The sequence below is a fragment of the Fistularia commersonii genome, chromosome 29 (assembly GCF_037954325.1).
Source record: "Fistularia commersonii isolate RoL2024-O1a breed Wild chromosome 29, RoL_Fcom_v1.0, whole genome shotgun sequence".
NCBI lineage: Eukaryota > Metazoa > Chordata > Actinopteri > Syngnathiformes > Fistulariidae > Fistularia > Fistularia commersonii.
Genome location: NC_141312.1, coordinates 12425189 through 12452134, shown reverse-complemented (window position 1 = coordinate 12452134; position 26946 = coordinate 12425189). Strand labels below are relative to the sequence as shown.

At 40.9% G+C, this 26946-nt stretch overlaps 1 protein-coding gene across 7 annotated transcripts in view; it reads left to right on the top strand.

Moving 5' to 3' along the window:
* The window catches only part of LOC147217007 (VPS10 domain-containing receptor SorCS1-like), a 249876-nt gene that overhangs the window by 188847 nt on the left and 34083 nt on the right, over positions 1 to 26946 (top strand). For all 7 annotated transcript variants that reach the window (XR_015109043.1, XR_015109044.1, XM_086176923.1 and 4 more), the window contains 7 exons: positions 1723 to 1825; positions 4999 to 5075; positions 10949 to 11040; positions 11410 to 11517; positions 14829 to 14946; positions 17253 to 17386; positions 25187 to 25300. Coding sequence is in view for 5 of the 7 variants with exons in the window: in XM_086176923.1 (XP_086033049.1) it covers positions 1723 to 1825; positions 4999 to 5075; positions 10949 to 11040; positions 11410 to 11517; positions 14829 to 14946; positions 17253 to 17386; positions 25187 to 25300 (746 nt within the window). In the remaining 2 variants the exon portion in view is untranslated. The remainder of the gene's footprint in view (positions 1 to 1722; positions 1826 to 4998; positions 5076 to 10948; positions 11041 to 11409; positions 11518 to 14828; positions 14947 to 17252; positions 17387 to 25186; positions 25301 to 26946) is intronic.

Genomic DNA, 26946 nt, shown 5'->3' with positions numbered 1-26946 from the left:
ATGCCAAGGTTGGAACTGCCACATTGGAGGCCTAGAGGGAGACCAAAGAAGACATTTATGGATGTAGTAAAAGAGGACATGAAGTTATTTGTTTTGAGAGAAGAGGATACAGAGAAATGGAGTAAGATGAAGGAGTATAATTCACTGTGATAACCCCTGAAGGGAGAAGCCAAACAAAATAACACATGGTAACTTTTTAGCATTAAAACATGATAACTTATATCACTGCCAAGAAATGAAAATTGAATGTCACAATGAAGAAAGAATCAACTTCAGAATAAACGTAACATTGATTTTAGCCAGAGAAATAAGGATGGCATATTTTATTCACTTTTATTTATTTATTTTTTTGTGAAAACGATACTCAAACACAACTTTCATGTGTGAGATGGGTTTCAATACAAAAGCCAGCCATTGGCAACAAAGGAAAAGAAAATCCTGCGGTCTAAATTCCCTTGATACTAAAAGCTAATGATGAGCTAAATCTACTCTTTTCAGCACACGTTTTAAATCATCACAATAACCCCTGGTAAGTTTTAGTAAACAAACAGTATAACTGATGTATACTAACATACTTTTTACTTTAATAGAATAATTTTGGGCCCTATATATTGACATTTCATCAGGCAATTATCAGACATCATCACTCAGGCTGAGGAGATGATAATTTCATGGATTTTTTTTTTATTAAAAACTGTTTACAAAAGAATGAAATTGTAAATATCTTTGAGAAACATCATTGGCTATTTGTACACCTGTACACTGGATATGTATGTATGTACAAAGTTTAAAAGTACATTGTGAGAGACTGGAGTTGTATAAACGTTTGAGCATATCCAACACAAGCTTTAACTGCCTGTTTCAGAAAAAAATGTTTTATTAGAAATGAAACTGAACTATAGCTTGTATAACCTCTGGAAACTAACTTGGTTTAATCAGCTATTAGTCTCACAGTGCCATGTGTTCAAAAGTAAACCTAATTTCCTTATTTTTTGGTAGTACTTATTTTGCTCATACATATAATTTAGTATTTTGTCTTGTATCACAACTTATGTATTATATTTCTGTCTTCATAAAATGTTACTGGCTAATGAATCCACATATTGTCACCTGCATAAAATGATTGTTTCAATCAACTCTTCATGCAACAATGGCTCAATTTTTTGTTTTCTGAAAAAATGACTCAAGAAGGCAATGAAATGTATTTGACCTTATAAGAATCTTTTTTTGGGGGGGAGGGCAAAACAACCAATAATTAATCAATTTTAAAAAATAAATAGAAAGAAAAATCAGGAACACTTTATTGTTTTATCATTTCTCTCTGTTATGTAATTTTAAATAATCACCACCCTTCTTTGATCATGCAATTAATGATCATGTATCCAGCATTGCCTTCTCACCACATTTAACAGTCATTTGTCAGGAAATGTCAGAGTTTTAATAAACCCCCAAACAGCCTGTCAGAACGTGGTCTGCTTCTTTGGCATTTCACTGGCTCCTAATGAGAATTGTGACTGTAAAGGTTAATCTTATCAAAATTAATGGCAAGACCAGCCAATAGGGAAATTGGTTTTGTGATGAAACTGTGGGACTTGAGTGAGTAGTAAATCCAAGTCAGTGCAACAGCCATTTTATTTAGAACTGTCTTTTGAATGGTTTTAGAGATAGTATTTCCTAAGCTTGATAGTTTTGTTAACTAACAGTGGGATCCTTGTGACACAGCCTTACTGCTCATTGCACCTCCACCTCCATGTGTCAGCAAACCCCTACACATCTGGAAACATAGCCAGCAGGGACTCAGCGCCAGGGATCATTGTCGCATCAGGTAGGTGACAAGAAAACATGTTGTCTCTCTCTCCTGTTTCTTTCTTGTTTACCTAATGAGCAGCCTGCTTCAAAAAAGAACATACTGTCAACTCCTGCACATACATCAGTGTTTTTTTTGGACCTTAGTCCTCCACACATTTCCTGTGTTAATGGCACCTGTTCGAATTGGTTATCAGAATAAAAGACACCTGTCCACAACCTCAAACAATCGCACTCCAAACTCCACTATGGCCAAGACCAAAGAGGTGTCAAAGGACACCAGAAACAAAATTATAGACCTGCACCAGGCTAGGAAGACTGAATCTGCAATACGTAAGGAGCTTAGTGTGAAGAAATCATCTTTGGGAGCAATTATTAGAAAATCAAAGACATACAAGACCACTGATAATCTCCCTCGACCTGAGGCTCCATGCGAGATCTCAGCCCGTGGGGTCAAAATGATGACAAGAACGGTGAGCAAAAATCCCAGAAGCACACTGGGGGACCTAGTGAATGATTTGCAGAGAGCTGGGACCAAAGTAATAAAGCCTTCCATTAGTAACACACTGATGGAATCCAGCAATGTCAGACGTGTCCCCCTGCCTAAGCCAATACATGTCTAGGCCCGTCTATAGTTTGCTAGAGAGCATTTGGATGATCCAGAAGAGGATTGGGAGAATGTCCTATGGTCAGATGAAACCAAAATAGAACTTTTTGGTAAAAACTTGTTGTATTTGGAGAAGGAATGCTGAGTTGCATCCAAATAGCACAATACCTTCAGTGAAGCATAGGGGTGGAAACATAATGCTTTGGGGCTTTTTTTCTGCAAAAGGGACCAGGACGACTGATCCGTGTAATGGAAAGAATGAATAGGGTATTGTGAGATTTTGAGTGAAAACCTCTTTCCATCAGCAAGGGTATTGAAGATGAATCATTGCTGGGTCTTTCAGCATGACTATGATCCCAAACATGCCGCCCGAGCAATGAAGAAGTAGCTTCGTAAGAAGCATTTCAAGGTCCTGGGGTGGCGTAGCCAGTCTCCAGATCTCAACCCCGTAGAAAATCTTTGGAGGGAGTTGAAAATCCGTGTTGCCCAGCGACAGCCCGAAAACATCATCGCTCTAGAGCAGATCTGCATGGACGAATAGGCCAAAATACCAGCAACAGTGTGCGAAAACCATGTGAAGACTTGCAGAAAATGTTTGACCTCTGTCATTGCCAACAAAGGGTATAAAACAGAGTATTGAGATGAAGTTTTATTCACCAAATACTTAAATTCCACCATCATTTGCAAATAAATTCTTTAGAAATCAGTCAATGTGATTTTCTGGATTTTTTTTATTTTTGCATTCTGTCTCTCATAGTTGAATTGTAACTGTGATGAAAATTACAGGCCTCTCTCATCTTTTTAAGTGGCATAACTTGTACAATTGGTGGCTGACTTTTTTGCCCCACTTGTACAACCACTTCCTGAGGTAAGTCGGGGACATTGAGTCAGAATGGGCCATGTTCAATGCTTCCATTGTCGAGGCGGCAGATTGGAGCTGGAGGTGGGTGCTTATTGGGGAAGCAACCCTTGAACCCACTGTTGGGCCCCAGGGGTGAGGGATGCTGAAGAAGAAGTCCTATCAGGCCGTTCTGGACTGTGGTACTTCTGAGGGAGCTGACAGGTACCTGCAGGTCAAGTGGCCTGTGACTTCGTTGTTGCTGAGGCAAAAACTTGGCCATGGGTTGAGTTCGGAGAGACCATGGAGTTTAAGGACCACCCATTTCTGGTGGGCTTCAACGAGGTTCTGGTCCACCATCTGGCAGCCCAGGGGAGGGAAGCTGTGCTCTGTCATCACTGTGTGCAGTGGGAGCAGGGAACTTCTGACCTCACCTCAAGACGTTGTAGATCGATGGCAGGAATACACCTTCCGATGAGGAAGCAGGGCCGGGGGACTCAGGAGCAGACACACCTTTTTCCAGGGTCAAAAAAGTCTTTAATATTGGGGCCCCAGGGTTGGATGAGGTCTGCCCTGGGTTCCTCCAGGCTCTGGATGCTGTAGGGCTGGCTGACACACCTCTGCAGCATTGTGTGGATGTCGGGGACAGTGGCGCCGGACTAGCAGACTGGAGTGGTGATCCCCCTTTTTAAAATTGGGGATCAAAGGGTGTGCTCCAACTAAAGGGGAATCACACTCGATCTACATTCCCACCCTCACCTATGGTCACGAGCTGTGGGTAGTGACCAAGAGAAAGAGATTGCGGACACAAGCAGCTGAAATGAGTCCGCAGGGTGCCTGGACTTTCCCTCAGAGATAGAAGTTCAGTCATCTGGGAGGAGCTTTGAGTAGAGCCGCTACTCCTCTGCATAGAGAGGAGTCAGATGAGGTTTTTTGGGCATGTGGTCAGGATTCCTGCTGGACGCCTCCCATAGGAGGTATTCCGGGCATGTACATCTGGGAGGAGACCACGGGGAAGACCCAGGACATGCCGGAGAGACTATGTCTCCAGGCTGGCCTGGGAACGCATTGGGGTCCCCCCAGAGTGGCTGGACCATGTGGCAAAGGAGAGGGAGGTCTGGGCCACATTGTTCCTGCGACCCGACTCCAGATAAGCGGGGGGAAGATTGATGGATGGATGGGTGGATGGATGGATGGATGGATGAACAATCTGTGTCAAATGAGATGAGAGACATTTTAGTCATTATGTCTGACATGTGATGTAAAAATTTCTTTTGTTGTGTTTATTTTTGGTCAAAAGTGAGACATTTAAAGGATTTGTAAATAAAAATCCAAGCACTTTGAATTGCCATGCTCTCATCATGGTAAATGTCCAACAGATTATTTCTCCACAAGGCCCTAAATATGTACAGCCATGACACTAAAAGATGTTTTCTTAGGCCTGTGTTTAACCACCTGGCACCAATTACAGGCTAAATTACAATAATCAGAGTCATCGGCACAGCAATTGGAGGAGCACTCAGTATGGTCAGAGCTGCTGGAGGATGGAGCTTGTGATATCGGTTTATTGGATAATTTAGGAGCTCGGGTGAATGTTGCAGCACCACGGATATTCAGGAACTTTATAATTACCACTGCAGCCTACAGTTGCATTTACTTGCCCACCCCAACACCTTTTCACTGTTTTGCCTTCATACTTCATCTATAACTTACCTTCTCTTTCAATGAATCACGGGTTTACCTGCAGGCTGCATTGGCTCGGAGCTCTCCAGCAGCAACGTCAGCATCTATATCACATCAGATGCAGGCAACACATGGAGACAGGTAGGTGTACTCAAACACTATGAAACTGATGCTGTTATACACACTTGATGCAATTTCAATGAGGAAAATGTTTTTTTGTCCAATGCATGTGAACGTGGTTCCATGATCCCCAAGGGTTTTTTCTCTGAGGGAAACAAACAACGTAAATGCAGCCATTTCAGAGACGATATTGACAGGAGACTCATTGATACCTTTTGCCATTCAATGCAAAACATGCGAGTATCCACTCAAACAAGGATCATACAGTGACCCTAGTGTTACTTTAGTGTAAAACAAGATAAGATAAACGTTATTGATTCCCATAGGGGAAATACCTTTGTCACAGATGCATAACAGTTATGTCAAAAATAATACAAAAAAAGTAAAATTAATATGAATGTAAAGGGAGAGACAAAAGATAGCAAGACAACATTAGGGATAATAATGGACAACTTAAAAGAACAGTGAGGGTGAAAAATACACAACCGTCAGTTTTGTGAGACCCGTCCAGTTGGTTAATGTGGACCCAAAGGTACTTGTAGGAGTCCACTATCTCCACCTCTTCACCCTGGATGATGATTGGTACCTGTCTCCTCTGATTCTTCCGGACGTCCACAACCACCTCCTCAGTCTTGGACCAAACCAAAAGTAAATTTCAATATCAAGTGATCAAAATGTCCCAAACTGTGAAATGATAGAGTTTAGCATTATGCCACATATATATCTATATTGTGGCGGACACAAGGGGGTGTGGTCTCTCACCCCACGGGACAAACGGTCGGGGCGCGTGGTTGAGCCGGGTATATTTAGATGATCCCGGATGTTCAAGTTCCAGTTGTGTTTTGTTGGTGTTTCAAATTAAAGAACGGACCTCCTCTGCGCCTCCGCCATTATTTCATCGTTGAAACATCACATTGGTGACCCTGAACTGGGCATGTCTGAATCAGGGGAAGTTTGCGATACCACTTTATCTACGGCGCCCCATCCAGCTCAGCCGGACCCGACCACCACGGCCGTCCGGCTGCCGGAGTTTTGGCACAGCGCCCCGGCCGCTTGGTTCCAACTCGTGGAGGCGATTTTCCAACTGCGGGGAGTTTTGTCAGATGATGCCAGGTATTTTTTGGTCGTCACGGCGCTGGACCAACAGACCATGAAACGGGCCATGGAGCTGTTGCACAACTCTCCGTGGCGTGGCAGGTATGCCGCGTTAAAGGAGTTTCTACTCCGGAGGTACGAGCTGTCCGCTACAGAGTGGGCGGACAGGCTACTATCAATGTCCGGCTTGGGAGACGGGTCTGCCGTGGATCTTATGGAGAACATGTTGTTGCTGCTGGGATCCGACGACAGTGGGTTCCTTTTTCTACATGTTTTTCTGCGTCAACTGCCTGCTCCTGCGCGTGCGATCCTGGCGAACTCCCGATGTTACGCCGCCGGCGACGACCGCGGCTTGGCGGAGGAGGCTGACAGCATCTTGCTAACTTCCAGAACATTCGTTGTCCAGAGTGCGACTCCGGAGCCCTCGCGGATGGCGCGTGAAGACAGGGACGCAACCGTCGTAGCCGAAGTAATGGCGCGGAAGAGACGTGAAACGGGCTTTTGTTTTTTTTTCCACCAGCGATTCGGCAGCAGAGCGCGGCGGTGTGTCCCGCCCTGCTGGTTCACGAAGCCGGGAAATGGCGGACCCGGCGCTCAGTAGCAGCTGTGGGCACCAGTTGTGTTTCCTGAGTCCCTTCTGGGTGTTCGGGCGGGGGGATGTTAGACTCATTCCTGATCCTATCCATCCGGGTTACTCCCAAAGAAAACCTCAATATCTTCATCTCTGCAATCTCTGGTTCTGCCTCCTGTCTTTTGGTCATTGTAACAGTTTCTAGGCCATACAGCATCGCTGGTCTCACCACTGTCTTGTACACCTTTCCTTTTATTCTGGCTGATAGTCTTCTATCACATAGTACCCTTGACACTTTTATCCACCCATTCCAACCTGCTTGGACCCGTCTCCTCACCTCTTTTCCACACTCTCCCTTGCTGTGAACTGTTGACCCCAAATACCTAATATCCTGGAGCTTCTTGATCTTCACTCCCTGTATGCTTTCTCTAGGTCTACAAAAACACAATGCAGCTCCCTCTGGGAGCAAATATTGCATCTGTAGTACTCTTTCTAGGCATGAAGCCATACTGCTGTCCACAAATGCAACTTCTGCTCTCAGTCTAGTTTCCACTACTCTTTCCCACGACTTCATTCAATGGCTCATCAACTTTATCCCCCTATAGTTGCCGCATATCTGCACATCCACCTTATTCTTAAAAATGGGCACCATCACACTTAGTCTACATTCTTCAGGCATCTTCTCACTCTCTAAGATCCTGTTGAATAATCTAGTCAAAAAATCTACCGCTGCCTCTCCTAGACACTTCCACACCTCCACAGGTATATCATCAGGACCAACTGCTTTTCCACTCTTCATCCTCTTCAATGCCTTCCTCACTTAACTTTTACTAATTTGTGCTACTTTGTGGTCTACAATAGTCACCTCTCCTACCCTTGCCTCTCTTTCATTTTCTACATTCGTCAGCTCTTCAAAGTACTCTTTCCATCTTCCATCACTCTTCTAGCATCTGTCAATACATTTCCCTCTCCATACTTAATCACCTGGACCTGTTGTGCATCCTTTCCATCGTTACTTCTCTGTTCTGCCAACCTGTATAGATCATTCTCACCCTCCTTAGTATCAAACCGAGCATACAAGTCATCGTATGCCCTTTGTTTTGCCTTTGCTACATCTATCTTCACCTTTCGCCGCATCTCCCTGAACTCCTGTCTGTTCTCTTCAGTCCTCTCAGTATCCCACTTCTTTGCCAACCGCTTTCTCTGTATACACTCCTGCACTTCCTCATTCCACCACCAAGTCTCCTTATCTATTTACCTTCCAGATGACACACCAAGTCCTCTTCTACCTGTCTCCCTGATAACACTAGCTGTAGTTGTCCAATCATCTGGAAGCTCTCCCCGACCACCCCGACCCTTTCTCAACCGCTCCCTGAAAACCATGCAACACTCCTCGCGTTTCAGCTTCCACCACTTTTTCCTCTGCTCAGCCTTTGTCGTCTTCATCTTCCTTGTCACCAGAGTCATCCTACAAAGCAGCGTTCTATGCTGTCTGGCTGCACTCTCACCTACAACTACTTTACAGTCACTGATCTCTGTCAGGTTACCTCGCCTATACAAGATGTAGTCTACCTGCGTGCTCCTACCTCCGCTACCTCCACTCTTATAAGTTACCCTATGTTCCTGTTTTTTCTTCTTCATCCCCTCTATTGCCTTCACCAACATGTTCATTGAAGTCTGCACCAATTTCCACTGTGAATATTCTGCATCACTTCATCTAACTCATTCCAGAACTTCTCCTTCTCTTCAAATTCAGATCCCACCTACGGGGCATAGCCACTAACAACATTGAGCATCACAACTTCAATTTCCAGTTTCAGACTCATAAGTCTATCTGACATTCTTTTCACCTGATGTTCCTAACAAACTCCTTCTTCAAGATAACTCCTACTCCATTTCTCTTCTTGTCAGTAACATAATAGTACAACTTAAAGCCTGCTCCTAAGCTTCTAGCCTTACTACCTGTCCACCTGGTCTCCTGGACACACAGTATATCCACCTTCCTTCTCTGCATTATGTCAACCAACTCTACCTTTTCCTGTCATAGTCCCAATATTCAAAGTTCCTACTCTCAGTCCCAGGCTCTTTCCTTTCCTCCTCTCTCTCTGCTTCCGAACACCCCCTCCTCCTCTTCTTCTTGTTCTTACTCTTCGACCCACAGTAGCCCAATTTCCACTAGTACCCTGCAAGTCATCAGTACCAATGGCGGTCGTTGTTAACCTGGTCCTCGACCAATGCGGTATGATTGCATTATTATGGTAGAAAAACGCATGTTTGGTTTTGGCAAAAGTTTTAGACCGGATGCCCTTCCTGACACAACCCTCTGCATTTATCCGGGCTTGGGACCGGCACAGGGAGACACTGCTCTGTGCCCCCCCAAGGCAGGCTTTGGGAGACACGGGCCAGTGCCGCCCTGAGGCTGCATTATCTATATATTTATCACTACATCACGAAAATTAACATTGCATTCCTTATTACAGTTGTAGTCAAATAAACAGTACCAGCAGTTTGGAGCCTCATGACTACCATCTATTTTTATCATATAGTATTTATGTCAACGGTGTCAAACTCATTTCGGTCCTGGGGCCATATACAGCCTAATTTGATGCCGGACCAGTAAAATCATTACCTAGAAGTAACACTAAGTCCAAATTTTTCCTTTGTTTTAGTAAAGGAGTTAAACAGGTAAATTATAATATATATATATATATATATATATATATATATATATGTGTGTGTGTGTGTGTAATAAACTGTTTCTCTAAAAAAATATGACAAATAAATATAAAAAATTAATATTTAAAAATAATTGATGAAATTACACCCTAAAAATATTGTTGAGTTAAAAGAGAAAAACTTGTCACTGTAGGAAATTTTGCCACTAGAATTTATTAGAAAATCTATTGGAAGCATGTATAAGAGGAGGTATACTTTTTACAAGGCTAATGGTGGCTATTCTGGTTATTAAATCAATCTTTTTTTTTAATTCTGCCCTTTTTTTTTGGTATCGTTTTTGTGTGTTTTTATAGAAATAAGAAAAAATGTGTTTTAACAATGTCACTCAACGTTTTTTCATCAAAAAATAATTTGTTTTCAAATTTGGAAACAAAGAATACATTACAAAGTTACTTTTTCATTTTTTCCTTTCCCGTTTTTTTTAAACCCACTGCATAATACCCCAGATGCATGTGAGAAATAAAAGTGCGAGCTGTACTAACATAAAGATTTGATATCAGGCAGGGGGCCACAAAATATTGCTCCGAAGGCCGCAATTGGCCCGCGGGCCGCGAGTCTTATACCCCTGATTTATGTCCTTAAAGCTGTTTCATTGTTATTAATACTAAATGGAGGGGTGGAATTTATCTCACTTCAGTTTCATTTTTATCAATTTTTATGCATCATTTCCAAATCAGCACAATGGTAAAAGTTAATATAGTATGGTGTAACTGTCACCGTGTCAATGTTATGCACAGAGCAAGGTGATATAGACCAAATTGATATTCAGAGCCAGATCAAACACTGACATCTGCTTAGGATGGTAAAATGTCCAGTATTGGAAGGCTTTATTTGGCATACTCAGAAATTTTATTCCACATCTGTTTAAATGCTTGTGAAAGTTTCAGAATGCAGCTCTATGCATTCACAAGCATTTACATCAAAAGAGATGATAGAGTATTACCACTGCAACCTTTCTAGAATGTGATTAAATTTTTCAATTATAAGGCTTTTTTTAGCTTCTGACATATTCCTTGTCATTTCACATTCTTGGGTAATGACTCTATTATTGAGCATGAATTTTGGTGGATGGGCGGCATTTCTGCCTCACAGTCAGAAGGACCCTGGTTCAATTCGCACAGGGGTCCTTCCTGTGTGGAGTTTGCATGTTCTCTTCATGTCTGCTTGGGTTTCCCCCAGGTTCTCTGTTTTTCTCCCACAGTCTAAAAAAATGCGGGTGGTTAATTGGAAATAATTGGAAAATTGTCCAGATGTGCGAATGAGAGAATGAATGGTGGTTTATCGCAATATGTGGCCGTGAAATCACCTGGCGACTGGTCAAGGGTGAACCTGGTTTGGTGGCCACAGGATCGAGAACCCTTTGTTTAAGATGTTTTAAACGGCTTTAATGTGAAACTGTTTTTTTTTTCTTTGATGAAAGGATTGCAATACTCTTGTCATGCTTGAGTACTTTTAACATTTGTATTTTCTCTGCATTGTTCTGTCCCTGCAGATCTTCGATGAGGAGTACGCTGTACTGTATCTCGACCAAGGGGGAGCTTTAGTCGCAATAAGACACACTCCACTTCCCATCCGACACCTGTGGTAACTCATTATGACAGAGACCACACTTGTCACAGTATGACTGATCCTCTCAGGCAAAGCTCTGAATCTCAAGTTAGTCAAACAAAGCCAAATGAAATTGTCTTCGAACTAGTGGGGTGCAGGGTATTACATTATTCTTATTGGGGAAAAAAAAAAACACTCTGGAACCATGCAAATCCAGCTCTGACAACTGTCTTTTCATTTCACCTTCCCATCTTTGAAGGCTTAATGACCATAGCTTCCAATGAACAGTGCTGGCAGAGCAGCTCAGCTGTGAGGAATGTGAAATCAAGTTGTTCAATAACTCTCAGGTCACACAATCAGGGATTAGCGGCAGACCCCTCCTGCTAGAGCTGTTTGTGTTCCCAGGTTGAGCTTTGATGAAGGACGCCAGTGGAGCAAATATAGCTTCACCGGGACGCCGTTGTTCGTAGATGGTGTGCTGGGAGAGCCAGGGGAGGAGACGCTAATCATGACGTGAGTGTCTTAAGACTGTCAATCACCCTACATTTTCTCAGCTGTGCAGTATATTAGTGGGTATATGAAAAACTCATGGAAGTGCTGCACATTGTTTTTTGATCTACATTTTACTTCTTCATCTCTGCTACCTCCATCTCTGCTCCCTGTCTTTTCTTCAGTGCCACTGTCTCGAACTAAACCACACATTGTTGTTGTTCTCACCACTGTTTTGTAGACCTTACCTTTCATTATGGCTTCATTCCTTTATCACACATCACCCCTCACACTTTTTCCAGCCATTCCAACCTGCTTGAATGCACTTCTTAACCTCCTTCCACACTCTCCAATGCTCTGGACTGTTGACCACAGGTACTAAACAGTCCACTTTCCTCCACTCCCTGTGGCCTCACTGTTACACTTAGATCACTTGCATTCACACACACACACATTCTGTATTGCTACGGCTAACCTTCATTCCTTTTCTTTTCCTTTTTCTTCATTCAATACCTCCACCTCTCAATTTTCCTCTACCTGCTCCCTGCTATCAATACAGATCAAAATGTCATCCACAAACATCATGGTCCCTGGAGATTCATGTCTAACCTCACCTGTCAGCCTCTCCATCACAACTGCAAGAAGGGGCTCAGAGCTGATCCCTGATGGAGTCCCACCTCCACCTTGAACTTTTCTCTTACACCCACAGCACACCTCACCACTGTCTCACAACCAGCATACATATCCTGCATCAGTCTGACAAACTTCTCTTCCACTCCAGACTTCCTCATAAAGTACTATATTTTCTTTCTCCCTCGCACCCTGTCGTATGCTTTTCTAGATCTATAAAGGCACAATGCAGCTCCCTCTGACCTGCTCTGTACTTCTCTACAAGTAAATACTGCATCTGCAGTTCTCTTTCCAGGGATTAAAACATACTGCAGTTCACAAGTGCAGACTTCTGCCCTCAGTCTAGTTTTCACTACTCTTTCCCATAACCTCATTGTATGGCTAATCAACTTTAGCCCTCTATACTTACTGCAATTCTGGACATCTCCCTTATTCTTAAAAAGAGGCACCATCACACTTCTCCATTCCTCAGGCATCTTCTCACTCTGTAGGATCCTGTTGAATATTCTCCCCAGAAACTGCCGCCATTCCTAGATACTACCATACCTTCACAGGTAGATAATCAGGACCAACTCCCATTCCACTCCTCAATGCCCTCCTCACGTCACCTGCACTAATGTCTACAACTCTGGTCTTCACAATAATCTCCTCTCTACTGATCATACTCTTTCATTTTCCTGATTCATCAGCTCTTCAAAGTATTCTTTCCATCTTTCTATCATCCATCAGGCCCCTATCAATACCTCTCCCTGTCTATGCTTAATTTCCTGAACCTGCTCCATCTTCTGTCTATCTCTATGTTGTGCTAACCTGTATAAATCATGCTCTCCTTCCTTAATTTCCAACCTATCATAAAATGCATAAAACGTCATAATACGCTGTTTCCCTGACATTTGCTACCACTACATTTACCTTGCGCTGCATCCCCCTGTACTCCCGCCTGCCCTTTTTCTTAAGTACCCTACTCTACCATACTTATTTCCTCTGTGTTTTACTTCTTCTTTATAATGATAATAATAATAATAATAAATACATGGAAGCAATACCATGGAATGGACCATTGATAGCCCAAAATATTTATCAAATTGCAAGGATTAAGTGTTAAAAACCCTAAATGGTTATATGAAATCAATAACTCAATTGCTTGGTTGTTTCACATTGAGAATCATGTAATCATATATTTAAAACGTAGACAAAAACAAATCCAATTAAAACATGGCAATTATATACATACAAACCTTACCCTGAAAATATACTCATTTTATTGTACACTGTATTATAAAAACTGTGGATGTGAGATACATAAACCTTAAAGTAAACCATTACAGATTTGAGATAAACATTTAATTTGTATAATTACCTTGTAAAACTGAGAACTGGTTTATTACATTAATATGGCACAAAATCCCCTTAAAACAGCTGGGAAATAGGGATCATATTTGTTTTATTCATAACCTTAAGACCTAACTCTCAAATGAACTGCAAATAGACATTATATACAGTACATGTGCATGCATACAGTATATGTTCCTCTCAGATTGACCTGCTTGTTTCCGTTTTTCTTGAATTGAAAGTAAAATATTTCTTTCTAGGTCTAGATAACTGTCTAGACCTGCCTGTCTGTGGATTCTATCACAAAGGATCATAGCTTTGCCAGTCTTAGACATAGTGCGATGGTCAGTTTGAAGAACATAAGCAAAACGATCAATATGATCAAATGATTTGAGGAGAGAACAGAAGGGAGACTTGGCTCTAAAAAAGTTCTAACCACATTAGGAAATGTGGAAAGCTGCAGCATGTCCTCTCAAAACAGATTTATGAACATTTCTCTTTATTTTCCCTTCAATTTATTATTAGAAACTGCCTGAGTGTGTACATATGGCACACTGAAGTACAAATTTGGAACTTTGCAAGGTTTTCCAACCGTTACATCAATGTTTCATGACACCTGCCTCGGCTGACAAATTGACAGGTGTTTCAACAATTTAACACATGGTGAATGGCTTCTCCTGAAGCAAAGAGAGAGTAAAACATTGCTTCCTCTAACCGCCAGAAACACCTTCCAAGTTTTCACGGCAAGGCATCATTTTAACAATAAAGCACACTAAAGATACCCTCATAGATGGACAGTAGGAGGGTATTAGTATGTTTATGTTTATACAGAGAAAGAATGTCACTAGCGTAAAACAAAGCAGTCAATTGGTTCAAATTAGATGCTTTGAAGTTTGCTTGAATCGTTAGGAAAAAAAAAATGAACACTTCACTTCTAATCTCACAGATATTGTCACTTGTGATAAAGTATATTTTGCAATGTTAAAAATTGTTTTAGTTTTATACAAATAGGTACAAGTCATTTCATGTCAATTCCTCATGTTTTTCTTTCAGTTTTTTTTTCTTTGACTCCATAAAGGTCTTTTTGTATCTTATATTTTGTAAAGATGATAATGTTTTAATGTTTGATTCACAGTGAGACATCTATAAATTATTGTGTATTCGTGAGGATATTATTGAGGAAATAGCCCACAGTGGCTCAATTTGCATCCTCAAGTAGAGAAAAGTATTAGAAATATAATCCAAAACTATTTTCTGTAGATAAAAACAAAAGATGGACAGGTCAATGTCTGTTACCACATGATTGTTTCACCTCATCATTTAGGGCAGCAGCCTTTGTGCAAAACAACCTGCAGCATCTTGTTATTTTCTAGGATATTCGGTCATGTCAGTCATCGCTCCGAGTGGCAGCTGGTGAAAATAGACTTCAGGTCCATCTTCAACCGTAGGTGCACGGAGGCAGATTATCAAACCTGGCACTTGCACAACCAGGTATGAGCCACCAAGAGGGTCTAGCTGACTCTTTTTTTTACCCCTACTATAGTTTATTGATATGAGAAATGGTTTTGAAATATTCTGTATGAAACAACAAGCCATAACTGAAAAGCATAACTGAGAAAATAAAATAAGTTATCTCATTTATAGTCCATGTTTATACATTTGTATGTTAAAGCCCCTAAATTACATAAACCGGTATAAAAAATGTCACACCAACAAATGTTGGAGTTTAAGTTTCATTCCGATGAATTCTGAGCCGATGTTTAGTACTTTCATTACATTTTTCACACTTCACTTTCAGCTCTTCAGGCTCTTGGCAAATGTTTTATTTTGTCAGCATTCTGTTTTACTGCGCAGGTCATCCCTGACTTCAGGCTCTTTTGCTGAAACTTCCTGAACAAACTGGCCCCAGCTGTCCACCTATTTCTACAGATTATGCCACTGGGCAGCAAGTTGCAAAAATGGCCACAATACATATAAGATATTTGTCGTATTTAAAAAAAAAAAAATATATATATATATCTTTGGGGAACAAGTGCTGGATAAAAGTTTTTCTGCCAATTATCATAAAAATTTGTGAGGAACCAAATCTTTGAAAAAAACAAACAAACAAAAAATATTTATAAATACCTCAATTTCATCATATGCCACATGAGGAAATCAGGTAGAAAAAGACATCTAGAGTAAAATGGGTAAAATAGCATGACGATTTATTAGTAGCATCAGTTGAAGAAAAACGAGTTGTTTGGGATTAGGTTCATTGATGCCCTCTTTGCAAAATTATCTAAAATACTAAATCCAATATTGGTCATCCACATTAAAATCTTAATACCCTTTAGATGTTTGCTCCTTAACCAATAAGTGTTAAAATTTAGCAGGGCCGAATAAATCAAATATTGACCCCATGGCTTCAGATCACAGTTAATCAATTTTGTAGATGATCAAAGGACCAAACTTAGAAACATAACGCATGATTCCCCTATTCCCACATACAGGGACAATTGGGGATTTATTTAATGAACCTGCATGATTTTGGAGCTGGAAAGCCGAGAGAGTTACTACACAGGCATGGCAAGAATATGAAAAGTGAACGCACTGTTTAGCCAACAGGTTTGAACAGTTTTCTCAATTTTTTTTTTTTTTTTTTTTTGTTGACTATTTTTAGTGTGGTGCTGCTATTTTTGTGTGGAAATTATACAGTATATTTTACTGTATAATGAAGCAATATGTATATGTAAAGACAAGAAGAATTGATTTACATATTCATAGAGACAGAAGGGCGGCACTTGGCAGAACCATTAGCGTTTTGGCCTCACAGCACGAAGGACCCTTGTTTGATTCCTACAAGGGACCTTTCTGTTTGGAGTTTGCATGTTCTATCTGCCTCGCTTTCCTCCCACAGTCCAAAAACATGCAGCAGGTTAAATGAAAAAATTGGGAAAATTATCCAGATGTGCAAATGAGAGCGTAAATGAGACACTCTAAATTGCTGGTATATGGAGACGTCTACATCGTTCCATTTGTGTTATTACCTTAACCACACACAGTGAATAAGAAACCACTCTCAACCTGGTCAAACTTGGAGTGGAGCCTGAATCTCTGGTCCCTCTTTTATTCATATCCTGACTTGATTAATGTGTTTAGACACCCATATGTTCATTGGCTTCTAATGATCATAACACACATCGCAAAGAGATGATGATCTGAGCCACTAGGCTTCCTGCATGTTGAGCTTGGGCAGGTGTTCTAAAAATGAACACTTCCTGACACAACCGGGAAAGTTAGTTAGTTTGCTTGTAGAGATTTTTTTTTTTTTGTAGAGATTTTTTTTTTCCAAAGCATCTCACTGCTGACACCTAATGCACCAAAAAGGGTGTTGGAGGAGTTTGCAGTGAAGTGAAACAGGCTGCTGTTATCTTTTCATCTTCTCTCTGCACTGACTGATTTCATATTCTCTAACCACGCGCAGATACATCCCTAAAAATGGATCGGGGGAGCTGGCAGCTTTTGTGATTGAAGCCCCTTCTTATTCGGCCATCTCATCCTGTTTTTGTTAAAAAGAAGCAATACAGCATGAACTTGCAAATATTCACCCAGAAGGGATACGGAAGTCGAACAATGCTCAGTGGCGCGCACAAGTTTGTTGCTTGTGAGAAATATAAATAAATGTGAAATATATGGTGTGGCAAGTGTGACAGAAGAGCACTTTTTTCTTTTTTATTATTCTAATTCATTTATTTTTTTGACTTTATACATTAAAATAGATGCGTAAGTAACTTTACTCTGAAATTAAAATGCAGGGTGAATCCTGTCTCATGGGGGTGAAGAGAATCTACCGGAAGCTGAAGCCTACATCTAGGTGTGTGATGGGGAAGACGTACTCTGTGTCCATGACCTCCAGTCCCTGCAACTGCTCTGAAGCTGATTTTGAATGGTGGGTTTAATGTTGTTGGTTTTTTACATACACTGAATATCGCTCTGTGGAGGTTCCTAGATTCTAAGATACTTACAAAACATATACTAAATTGTCTGTACTGGGTCAATTTACATTGTATATACACTTCATGACATGTCATGCCTTAATGGATTTCCTCCTGTGGTGCTCTGCGTAAGTAGTTTTACAATATGTATGGCCATTATAGTAGTTTATTATATGAATTATTGGCTCTTTCCCTTGTCTTTAATTAATAAGGAGATCCCCTTTAAAGGTTTAAAAAGTAGTTAAAATTAAAATGAAACTGTATATATAAAAGGATATTTAAATGTAGCCTCAGGGCAGCATGGCCCGGTGTCTCCCCAAGCAAGCCTCGGGGGGGCACAGGCTAGTGTCTCCCTGAACCGGTCCCACACCCAGAAAATGCAAAGCATAATAACCAGATCATACCGGATTGGTTGAGGCCTGGGTTAACGACAACCGCCATTGGTACTGATGACCTACAGCACAGCACATTTGTCAAAGTCAAGGCCCGCGGGCTGGATCCGGCCCGTGAACAAATTATCTCTGGCTCCTGGGATGAAATTGAATTATTATTAGAACCGGCCCGCAGGCCACAGCCACCTGCTGGTGTTTTGAACGCACCAATGCTATATTCCTCACAATGCAACGGTACCCGCGAACTCACTGCAGCGCAGCTCACGCCCTTTGGTTTCATTCTTCGTCAGCAGTCAGAGCACATGTTAAATTTTCAGCTACCTCCTCCCTAAAAATGGCTAAACGAAAGGGGGACGCTGAGAACAGGGGATGTCAAGGCAGATGGGAGGCAGAGTACATATTCATGGAGGTAAAAGGCAAACCTGTGTGTCTTTTATGTGGAGAAAGTTTGGCTGCAGATGCGGATAGAAAACTTGAGCCACTTTCCTAGCTGCCAGACCATGAAAGAGAAGCTCTCTACCGCTGTGTTCCTGAATGCACAGTTTGCCGATATAATCAACATACTCGCCGCTGACATTCGATGCCGATTTGCTGACTTTGATGCCCAAAAAAGCAGGTTTGCACTGCTCAGCAATCCCTTTGCAGCTGACGTGGAAAACGCACCACCAAACTTACAAATGGAGTTGATTAAGCTCCAGTGCAATGACACACAGAAGGAAAAATATAAGAGTGGGTGCTGCTGAGTTTGCACGTTTCATCCCTGCCACAATGCCCTAGCTGCGCATCAATGCTGCTCAGACCCTCTCTATGTTTGGCAGCATTTACCTGTGTGAACAAGTGTTCTCTTTGATGAAGCTAATCATAACATTGCACAGGAGCCGTCATAATGATGAGCACCTTCATTCAATCCTGAGGATTTCCTCATCTCAAAGTCTGACCCCGAACATTGATGAACTTGTACAAAAAAATGAGACACCACCAAGTATCCGGCTCAGCCAAGTGATCATCACAGATCATAATGACAAGTGATCATCACAGAGCATGAGTGTATTTTCAGTTTTTAATTCAGTTAAAGTTTTACATATGTTTCTACAAGACCTGTGACTTTTCTTTGAAGAAATTATTGTTTTGTCTGTGTTTGCCTTAGAGTTTTGTATTTTAATTTATGTTATTTTATTTATTTATATTTATTTTTCAAATAATGGATTTATTTTTCATTTTTCAGATTGGAGCCATCAGAAAGAATACAACTGATTTGATTTATTTATTTTCATTTTCTCATTTTACTATTTGAAAGCAGTAATTGATATGATCATAGAGCAGCATGATATTGCATTTTCAGTTTATAATGCATGCAATTTCATTTATGTATTTAGGTCTTGGTTCAATTGGCTATGTTCAGTCAGTTCAATATGTTTTAATAAACTCTGAATTAGTCCGGCCCTCGGCTTGTAACAAACTTGTTTTTTTGGCCCTCCGTGTATTTGACTTTGACTTTGACTTTGACACTCCTGACCTACAGGGGTGTCAAAGGAAACCAGGTCACTGTAGGTCAAAGAAGGAGAAGATCTGTTTGGAAGCAGAGAGAGAAGAGGAAAGGCAAGAGTCTGGGAGTGAGAGTAGGGACTCTGAATATTGGGACTGTGACAGGAAAAGGTAGAGAGTTGGTCAACATGATGCAGAGAAGGAAGGTGGATATACTGTGTGTCCAAGAGGCCAGGTGGAAAGGTAATAAGGCTAGAAGCTTAGGAGCAGGCTTTGGTACTGTCATGTTACTGACAAGACGAGAAATGGAGTAGGAGTTATCATGAAGGGGGAGTTTGGTGGTTAAAAGAATGTCAGATAGACTTATGAGTCTGAGAATGGAAATTGAAGGTGTGATACTCAATGTTATTAGTGGCTAGGCCCTGCAGGTGGGATGTGTGAGGAGAAGGAGAAGTTCTGGAATGAGCTAGATGAAGTGATGCAGAATATCCCCAGAGATGAGAGAGGAGTAATTAGTGCAGACTTCAATGGGCATGTTAGTGCAGGCAAAAGAGGGGATGAAGAAGTGATGGGCAGATTTGGTATACAAGATAGGATCACAGTGCGACAGATGGCGGTAGATTTTGTAAAAAGGATGGAAAGGGTAACTTATAAAAGCAGAGGTAGGAGCACGCAGGTAGACTACATCTTGTATAGACGAGGTAACCTGAAAAAGATCAGTGACTGCAAAGTAGTTGTCGATGAGAGAGTATCCAGACAGCATAGGATCCTGGTTTGTAGGATGACTCTGGTGACAAGGAATATCAAGAAGACAAAGGCAGAGGACAAAGTGGTGGAAGCTGAAATGGGAGGAGTGTTGTAGGGTTTTCAGGGAGGGGTTGAGAAAGACTGGGTAGTCAGGGAGAGCTTCCAGATGATTGGAAAACTGCAGCTAGTGTTATCAGGGAGAGAGGTAGGAGAGTACTTGGTGTGTCACCTGGAAGGAAAGTAGACTTGGTGAGACATGGTGGTGAAATGATGAAGTGCAGCAATCTATACAGAGAAATTGGTTAGCAAAGAAGAAATGGGACACTAAGAGGACTGAAGAGAACAGACAAGAGTACAGGGAGATACAACATACGGTAAAGACAGGGGTAGCAAAGACAAAACAAAGGGCGTACGATGGACCTGTATGGTCGGCTGGACATTAAGAAGGGAGACAATGATCTATACAGGTTGGCGAAACAGAGAGATAAAGATGGAAAGTATGTATAACAGGTCAGGATGATTAAGGATAGATAGGGAAATGTATTGACAGATGCTAGAAAAGTGATGGGATGATGGAACGAGTACTTTGAATAGCTGACGAATGTGGTAAATGAAAGAGAGGCAAGAGCAGAAGAGGTGACTATTGTAGACCACAAAGTAGCACAGATAAGTAAAAATGAAGTGAGGAAGGCATTGAAGAGGATGAAGAGTTGAAAGGCAGTTGGTCCTGATGATATACCTGTGGAGGTGTGGAAGTGTATAGGAGAGGCAGCGGTAGAGTTTCAGGCTAGATTGCTCAACAGGATCTTAGAGAGTGAGACGATACCTTAAGAATGGAGATGAGGTGTGATGTGCGGCCATGTGATGTGGAAAAAGTTTTCACTGTGGCGACCCCTGAAGGGAAAAGCCGAAAGGAGAAGAAGATATATAAAGCAATATTTAATTGAATTTGAAAAGTGGACCATATATATACATATATATATATGGCCAAAAGTAATGTCTCAACCCTCCGAATAATGGGAATGAGGTGTTCCAATCTCTTCCAAGGCCACAGGTGTATAAAATCAAGCACCTCAGCATGTCGACAGTTTTTACAAACATTTGTGCAAGAATGGGTCGCTCTCAAGAGCTCATTGAATTAAAGGATGCCACCCGTGCATCAACAAATCCATTCGTGAAATTTCCTTGTTCCTGAGCATCCCACAGTCAGTTATCAGCTGTATCATATGAACATGGAAGTGTTTGGGAACAACAGCAACTCAGCCACCAAGTGTTAGGCCACGTAAAATGACGGAGCAGGGTCAGCGGATGCTGAGGTGCATAGTGCCAAGAGGTCACCGACTTTCTGCAGAGTCAATGGCTTCAGACCTGCAAACGTCATGTGGCCTTTAGATTAGCTGAAGAACAGTGCGCAGAGAGCTTCATATAATGAGTTTCCATGGCCAAGCAGCTGCATCCAAGCCACTTGTCACCAAGCACAATGCAAAGCGTGTGATGCAGTGGTGTAAAGCACGCCGACACCTGACTGGAGCAGCAGAGACACCTTCTCTGGAGTGACCAATTGCACCTCTCCATCTAGAAATCTGATGGACAAGTCTGGGCTCACTGGTTGTCAGGAGAATGGTTCCTGTCAGGAAAGCTCCCTATCAGGAAAGACTACAATAAATAATGGAAAGCTGTTAAGAAGCATGTTTTCTCAGCGTCTTATCAATTGTAAAAGTACAAGTACATTACTGTTACCTCAACTGTCTGAGTTGAAATGAAGGATTCAGGGGTAACTATCACAGCCAACATCTTCCAGAGGAGTATTTTAGATTCATAACTTACTCAGGTTCCCATGAAGCGGACATTAATCTTACCATCTGGAGGACATGGTGTTCAAATTGTCCTTCTCAGCCGCAATGAGAGAAACTCTTTCTGTTACATTGAACGTGTCACACCAGTCCCCACCGACTTAATGTTTGAGATAAGTAGTCTTGGTTAACATGTTACCATCATTTCTTTGCTTAGTGTGTGCAAGGTCTCCAGAGTAAGGGCAGCTCTAAAAATAATCCCCATCAAAACCATAAATCATTGGGCCTAATAGCTTTCCTGTCTGTTTTCATGTCTCACTAATTGCTGCAATTAGTCCAGATCAGAGAGCTGCAAACATGCATCTTAATTTGTAATATAAACTGGCTTTCTGTAAACTTGCACACACACAAATATATTCATTGACTATTATACTATGTTGCATCATTTTCACAGTGACTGTTGTCTCTTGGTTTTGTTAATGATGAATTGAATAAGCGCAGCACATTCCAAAATTTAAGCTGCTCATGGAACATGAATAGTAATTTTCTATGTTAATAGGTAATAAATAGAGCTTTTGCATCCATCAGAATATAAATCTGATCAACCCAAACACTTGTTGTTGCACATGAACTCTCTGAGGGAGCGGTTAAGTATTGGAGATTTTACCACCAAATGGCAGAGGGTGGAAAAAGGCATCATGGCAGGATGCACCATTTCAGTGGCCCCTGGTGGTGGCGCCTCAGCTTTTAGTTTGGTCAATCTCTTTAGCCGGTCTTCAAAGCTCCATTTACCATCTGTCTCAGTTTCAGAGGAATTCAAGGCCACCAAAGCAAGGGCAGCAGCACACTGCTCCGGTGCAAGGATGAGAAAGTCTTGCACACAGGTAGCGCCAACAAGTGTGAGAGAAAATGGAAACCTCAGGAAGCTGTGAAGGAGGCAGAAGAGTACTGGAGGCAGCCAAGAAATCACTGGCACAGATGTGTCAGGGTCGCTTAGGTCAGAGTAACTGGAGCAAGATCCACACCGGAAGAGAGCTTGTGGTGCAAAGGCTCCATGGAACAGCAGAAGAAGAATGTGAAGGAGGAATTTTAATGTGTTAAAGCATCTCAGGCCCACTGGACACAGTGGGATGAGGTCATAAATCAGCTGTTGTCTTGATGGGAGCTCTGAGGGATGGACCAGGGAAAATTGAGCTTCTACTATGCACTGTGGCTGACCTCTTGTCTACCCCAAATAATTTGAAGATGTGGGACAAGGAGGAGGATCTACTCTGCTGTCAGTGCGGAGCAAGTCTCTGCACCCTGAAATAGATCCAAAGCCTATAAAAATCAGACACTACCGCCCAGAAGCATCACCTTCCAAACAGAGGGCAGCAAGGCTCCCAAGGCAAAGACACCAAACAACTCACAGTCCATCCTGTGTTAGGCGACGGACTTGGAAGAAGAGGCTGGTCTTCCTCCAGGAGGAGACATGCAAAGACCGTCATCTTGACCAAATTAATAGTGCCCCGGGAGGAAAGACTAGCCATCTCTCTCCAGCTCACAAAGGCAAAGTACCAGGGCCTAATTGATGAGGCCGGTGCCAGAGTGGCCTTATTCCAGATCAAGGTTGGCTCTTGAGGCCTCCCTGCAACTTCAGTGCACTACATCTTGCAAAAGATCAGTGTGTGTGTGTGTGTGTGTGTGTGTGTGGGGGGGGGGGGGGGGGGGTGCAAAACAACTATGGAAGGCTATTGAGGTGATAGCCATGGTAGCCAAGATGAGCTCTAGGTGGCTGTGGTTGTTAAGAAGCTGCAGCTGGAACCCCTCTACAGGCGAACGTTATCTCAGTCTTTGCTACCCCATTCAGGATACAGTAGGTGTACAAGTTAAGGGTATGAAACACCTCTGATCCTGAGATATCTGCTAAGGATGAAGAAGGGATTCTCAGCCACATCCCTAGTTGCTCCTGCAGCCTCAGCTTGTAGCAAAGCATTGTCGATGTTTAATTCACCCATCTTAAGAGTTAGATGATTAAATGGTTGAATGCATGAACTTACTTGTGGTTCATGGATGATTTTCTAGTAGTCTAACATTCATTAACCAAGCAGTAAGGGTATTTATTCTTTAAACAACTTTTTGATACTTCTCCATATGAACAAAATGCACATTTTTTTTTATGCCATTACTTTAGCAAACATAATAGTTCTACTCTATATTAAAGTATATTAACTTGCTACTGAGTCCTCTTAGGGAAGGTATTCTATTTGGAGATCATCTTAAATACTCAATGCTGCTTGACTTTGACTCATCGTCCTCCTATATAAAGATTTCTCTGTACTTACTAAGATGGATCAAACACAATTAGTGTAAAAACAATTGTGAATCACACCACAGCAAATGTTTTTAAAAATAGGTGAAAATATAAAAACTATTAATCAACATTTGTAGTTTCATATAAAATTAATTTCAAATAAAATGAGAAAAACTACATAACTGAAAATTAGAGGGTTTTGGGGCAATATTAGACCACATGCTGTTTCACAGCATTTCAGTGCTGGGACTTTGGTCAGGACAAAAAGTAATACTTTAAAATGTTGTATGACACCATTCAATTAACCTATTGTCAACAAAGGAGGACAGCTGTTTTCTTAAACTGCATTCATGTCAAAAGACAATGCTTTGCTTTGGGTTTATTAAGGTTCTACTGATCACAAATTGCAAGACGACATGTAATATGCATAGCAAACAAACACTTTAGTCTTATTAGGTTAAATAAGGAGAGCGACAATGTTCCAAAGGATAACACTTTTAGGTTAAGTTACAAACAGCTGAATTAGTTATGAATGCCATGGTCGTTTTTGCAGTGAAATTGTTACATTGAATGATTTGTGTTTTTACTACTCAAATTCTTTAGTCAAACAGGGTCCTTTTAGAGGAACTGAAAGGCTTCTGTACAAATTTGGTAGGAGTTTTTTTTTTTTTTTTTTTTTTTTAACAGGCACAAAAAATCTGTAATGAGGCCACATAGTGAAGATTATTAGAAAAAAAAATTACTTTGTGGCAGCAAAGAACATGGAAGTGACCCTTACCCTTGATTATTTAAGCATGCAAAAGTGTGTATTGCCCTCTTCTTAGAATACCAATCACAAGAGGAGAGATTGAATGATACCACAGAATGATATAACCTAAGCACAGAGTATTAAGAGCATAAGGTATTCACAATGTTCTAAGGGATTTTGAATAAAGGGTTATTAAGAGGTCTTTTAAGTATGATTACGGTATCTGTACAATAAAATGTGCCCACACTTTTTTTTTTTTACACTCACAGTGTTTTAACTCTCTCTGGTTCCTGTAGTGACTATGGTTATGAGAGACGAACCAGTGGCAAGTGTACCCCCGCCTTTTGGTTCCACCCATCATTAATGTCCAGGAGCTGCACTACAGGGATGATGTTCCTAAACAGCACGGGGTAAACACTCAGTCAGTGGTTACTTGGGTATAATCAGTTTTAGTTGAATGACTGAACATTAATTAGCTTCCAAGGATGCCAAGGACAGACAGAGCAATGTGGGCTGAATAATGAAATGAGCCCTTACAAAACAAACAATAATATGGCATCTTAATCTTTGATAAAGTGTTATTGAGACAGGATTCAATGCAAAAAGAAACTGGGTAATTTAATAGGTCACCAGGGATGTATTTGATTACTTTTAATGGATATATTTTTTAACTTAAACACAAGCTTTGATGTTTATGCTGGGCTGGAAAAGTTTGAATATTGCTGCAGATCTGCTTCATGTGAGGTCTGTCTGAAAAGACTGAAGCTCTGCAAGCTCCCCACATTGGAGATTTACTAACAAAAATACCACTGAGTTATAAGTCATGGCAAAGACAAGACAAAGACAAAGAGAATCACAATCACACCTGCTCTTTGATATAGTATATCTTTGATATAGTATATCACATTTGCTTGATGTTACTCTATCATTGTATTTCCAAAAAAAAAAAAATCAAAACAGTATTTTGTCTTAATATTGTGCCATTCAGTGTGTTTGACTAGAACTGAATATACCTTGAAGAAAAAAAAAAAAAAAGTAATTAAATGCATGATGGATGTAAGGATCAGGTTGAATACTAAATGCATGTAGGCCAGTAGAAATTAATCATATATTTTTGCTGAATCAGCACAGCAAATTGGATCATTTTTTTTACTCCTTTTTAGCTCTTGTTGCTAAGTAGTATAATCATAGTCAGAGAAGTAAATCGGTTGAACTAATCACCCCAAAAAACATTTTACCTTTACCTTATTATTTCTAACTCATGCTAGTACATTCATTTATTTAAATCTATCTACTAAATATATCTACTGTCTACAAAAAGTATCCATCTACTAACTTTTCAGTTAGTAGGTTTTCTTATCTTTACAACATAATGTTGAATAAAATGGCTATACTTGCATTTTTGTAATTGAAATCCATAACAACCGTCCATTTTTCAGTTCACTTGCCAACTACCAAAAATCATGTTAACATGTTGAGACTCACACACACTCATGTCTCTAATATATTTCCTTTATTAGTTTTATGAAAGGGTTGGTTCGAAATGAAACTTTACTGTTCTGTCTTTGAACAGTGAAATAGAAGAACATCTACTTTGCTCTGCCTCTTAAACATTCACATTCTCTTCACATTTTAAATTTCCTGTCAAACGTTTTTCTGTTAATGTTCCAACGTATACGCCCATACCACACACAACCAAACACAAACGTGTGTACACAAACACACATGGATACGTAAACATCAGACACTCAACAAAGAGATGAGCTAAGCTTTTCTGTGTCAAGTGTTTGTTATAACCTAAAATCTAGACAAGTAGTTGCATACAATGCGGAGAAAACAAGAACTGCAGGCAATACTGTTAAAAGCTATTTCAAAAAGGGAAGTTAGAATAGCACTTAAAAGCTATGTTTGCAGTTGGATAAATGTTTTAAATGTTCGATCAATTCTCTTCCACTTCCCACAACACAGTAAAAATTCAAAGTGTTCATCAGCACCCTTTACATGAACAGTCCTGTTTCAACAATTAGTTAGTCTACCGACAAGTGGCTGTGTTCAA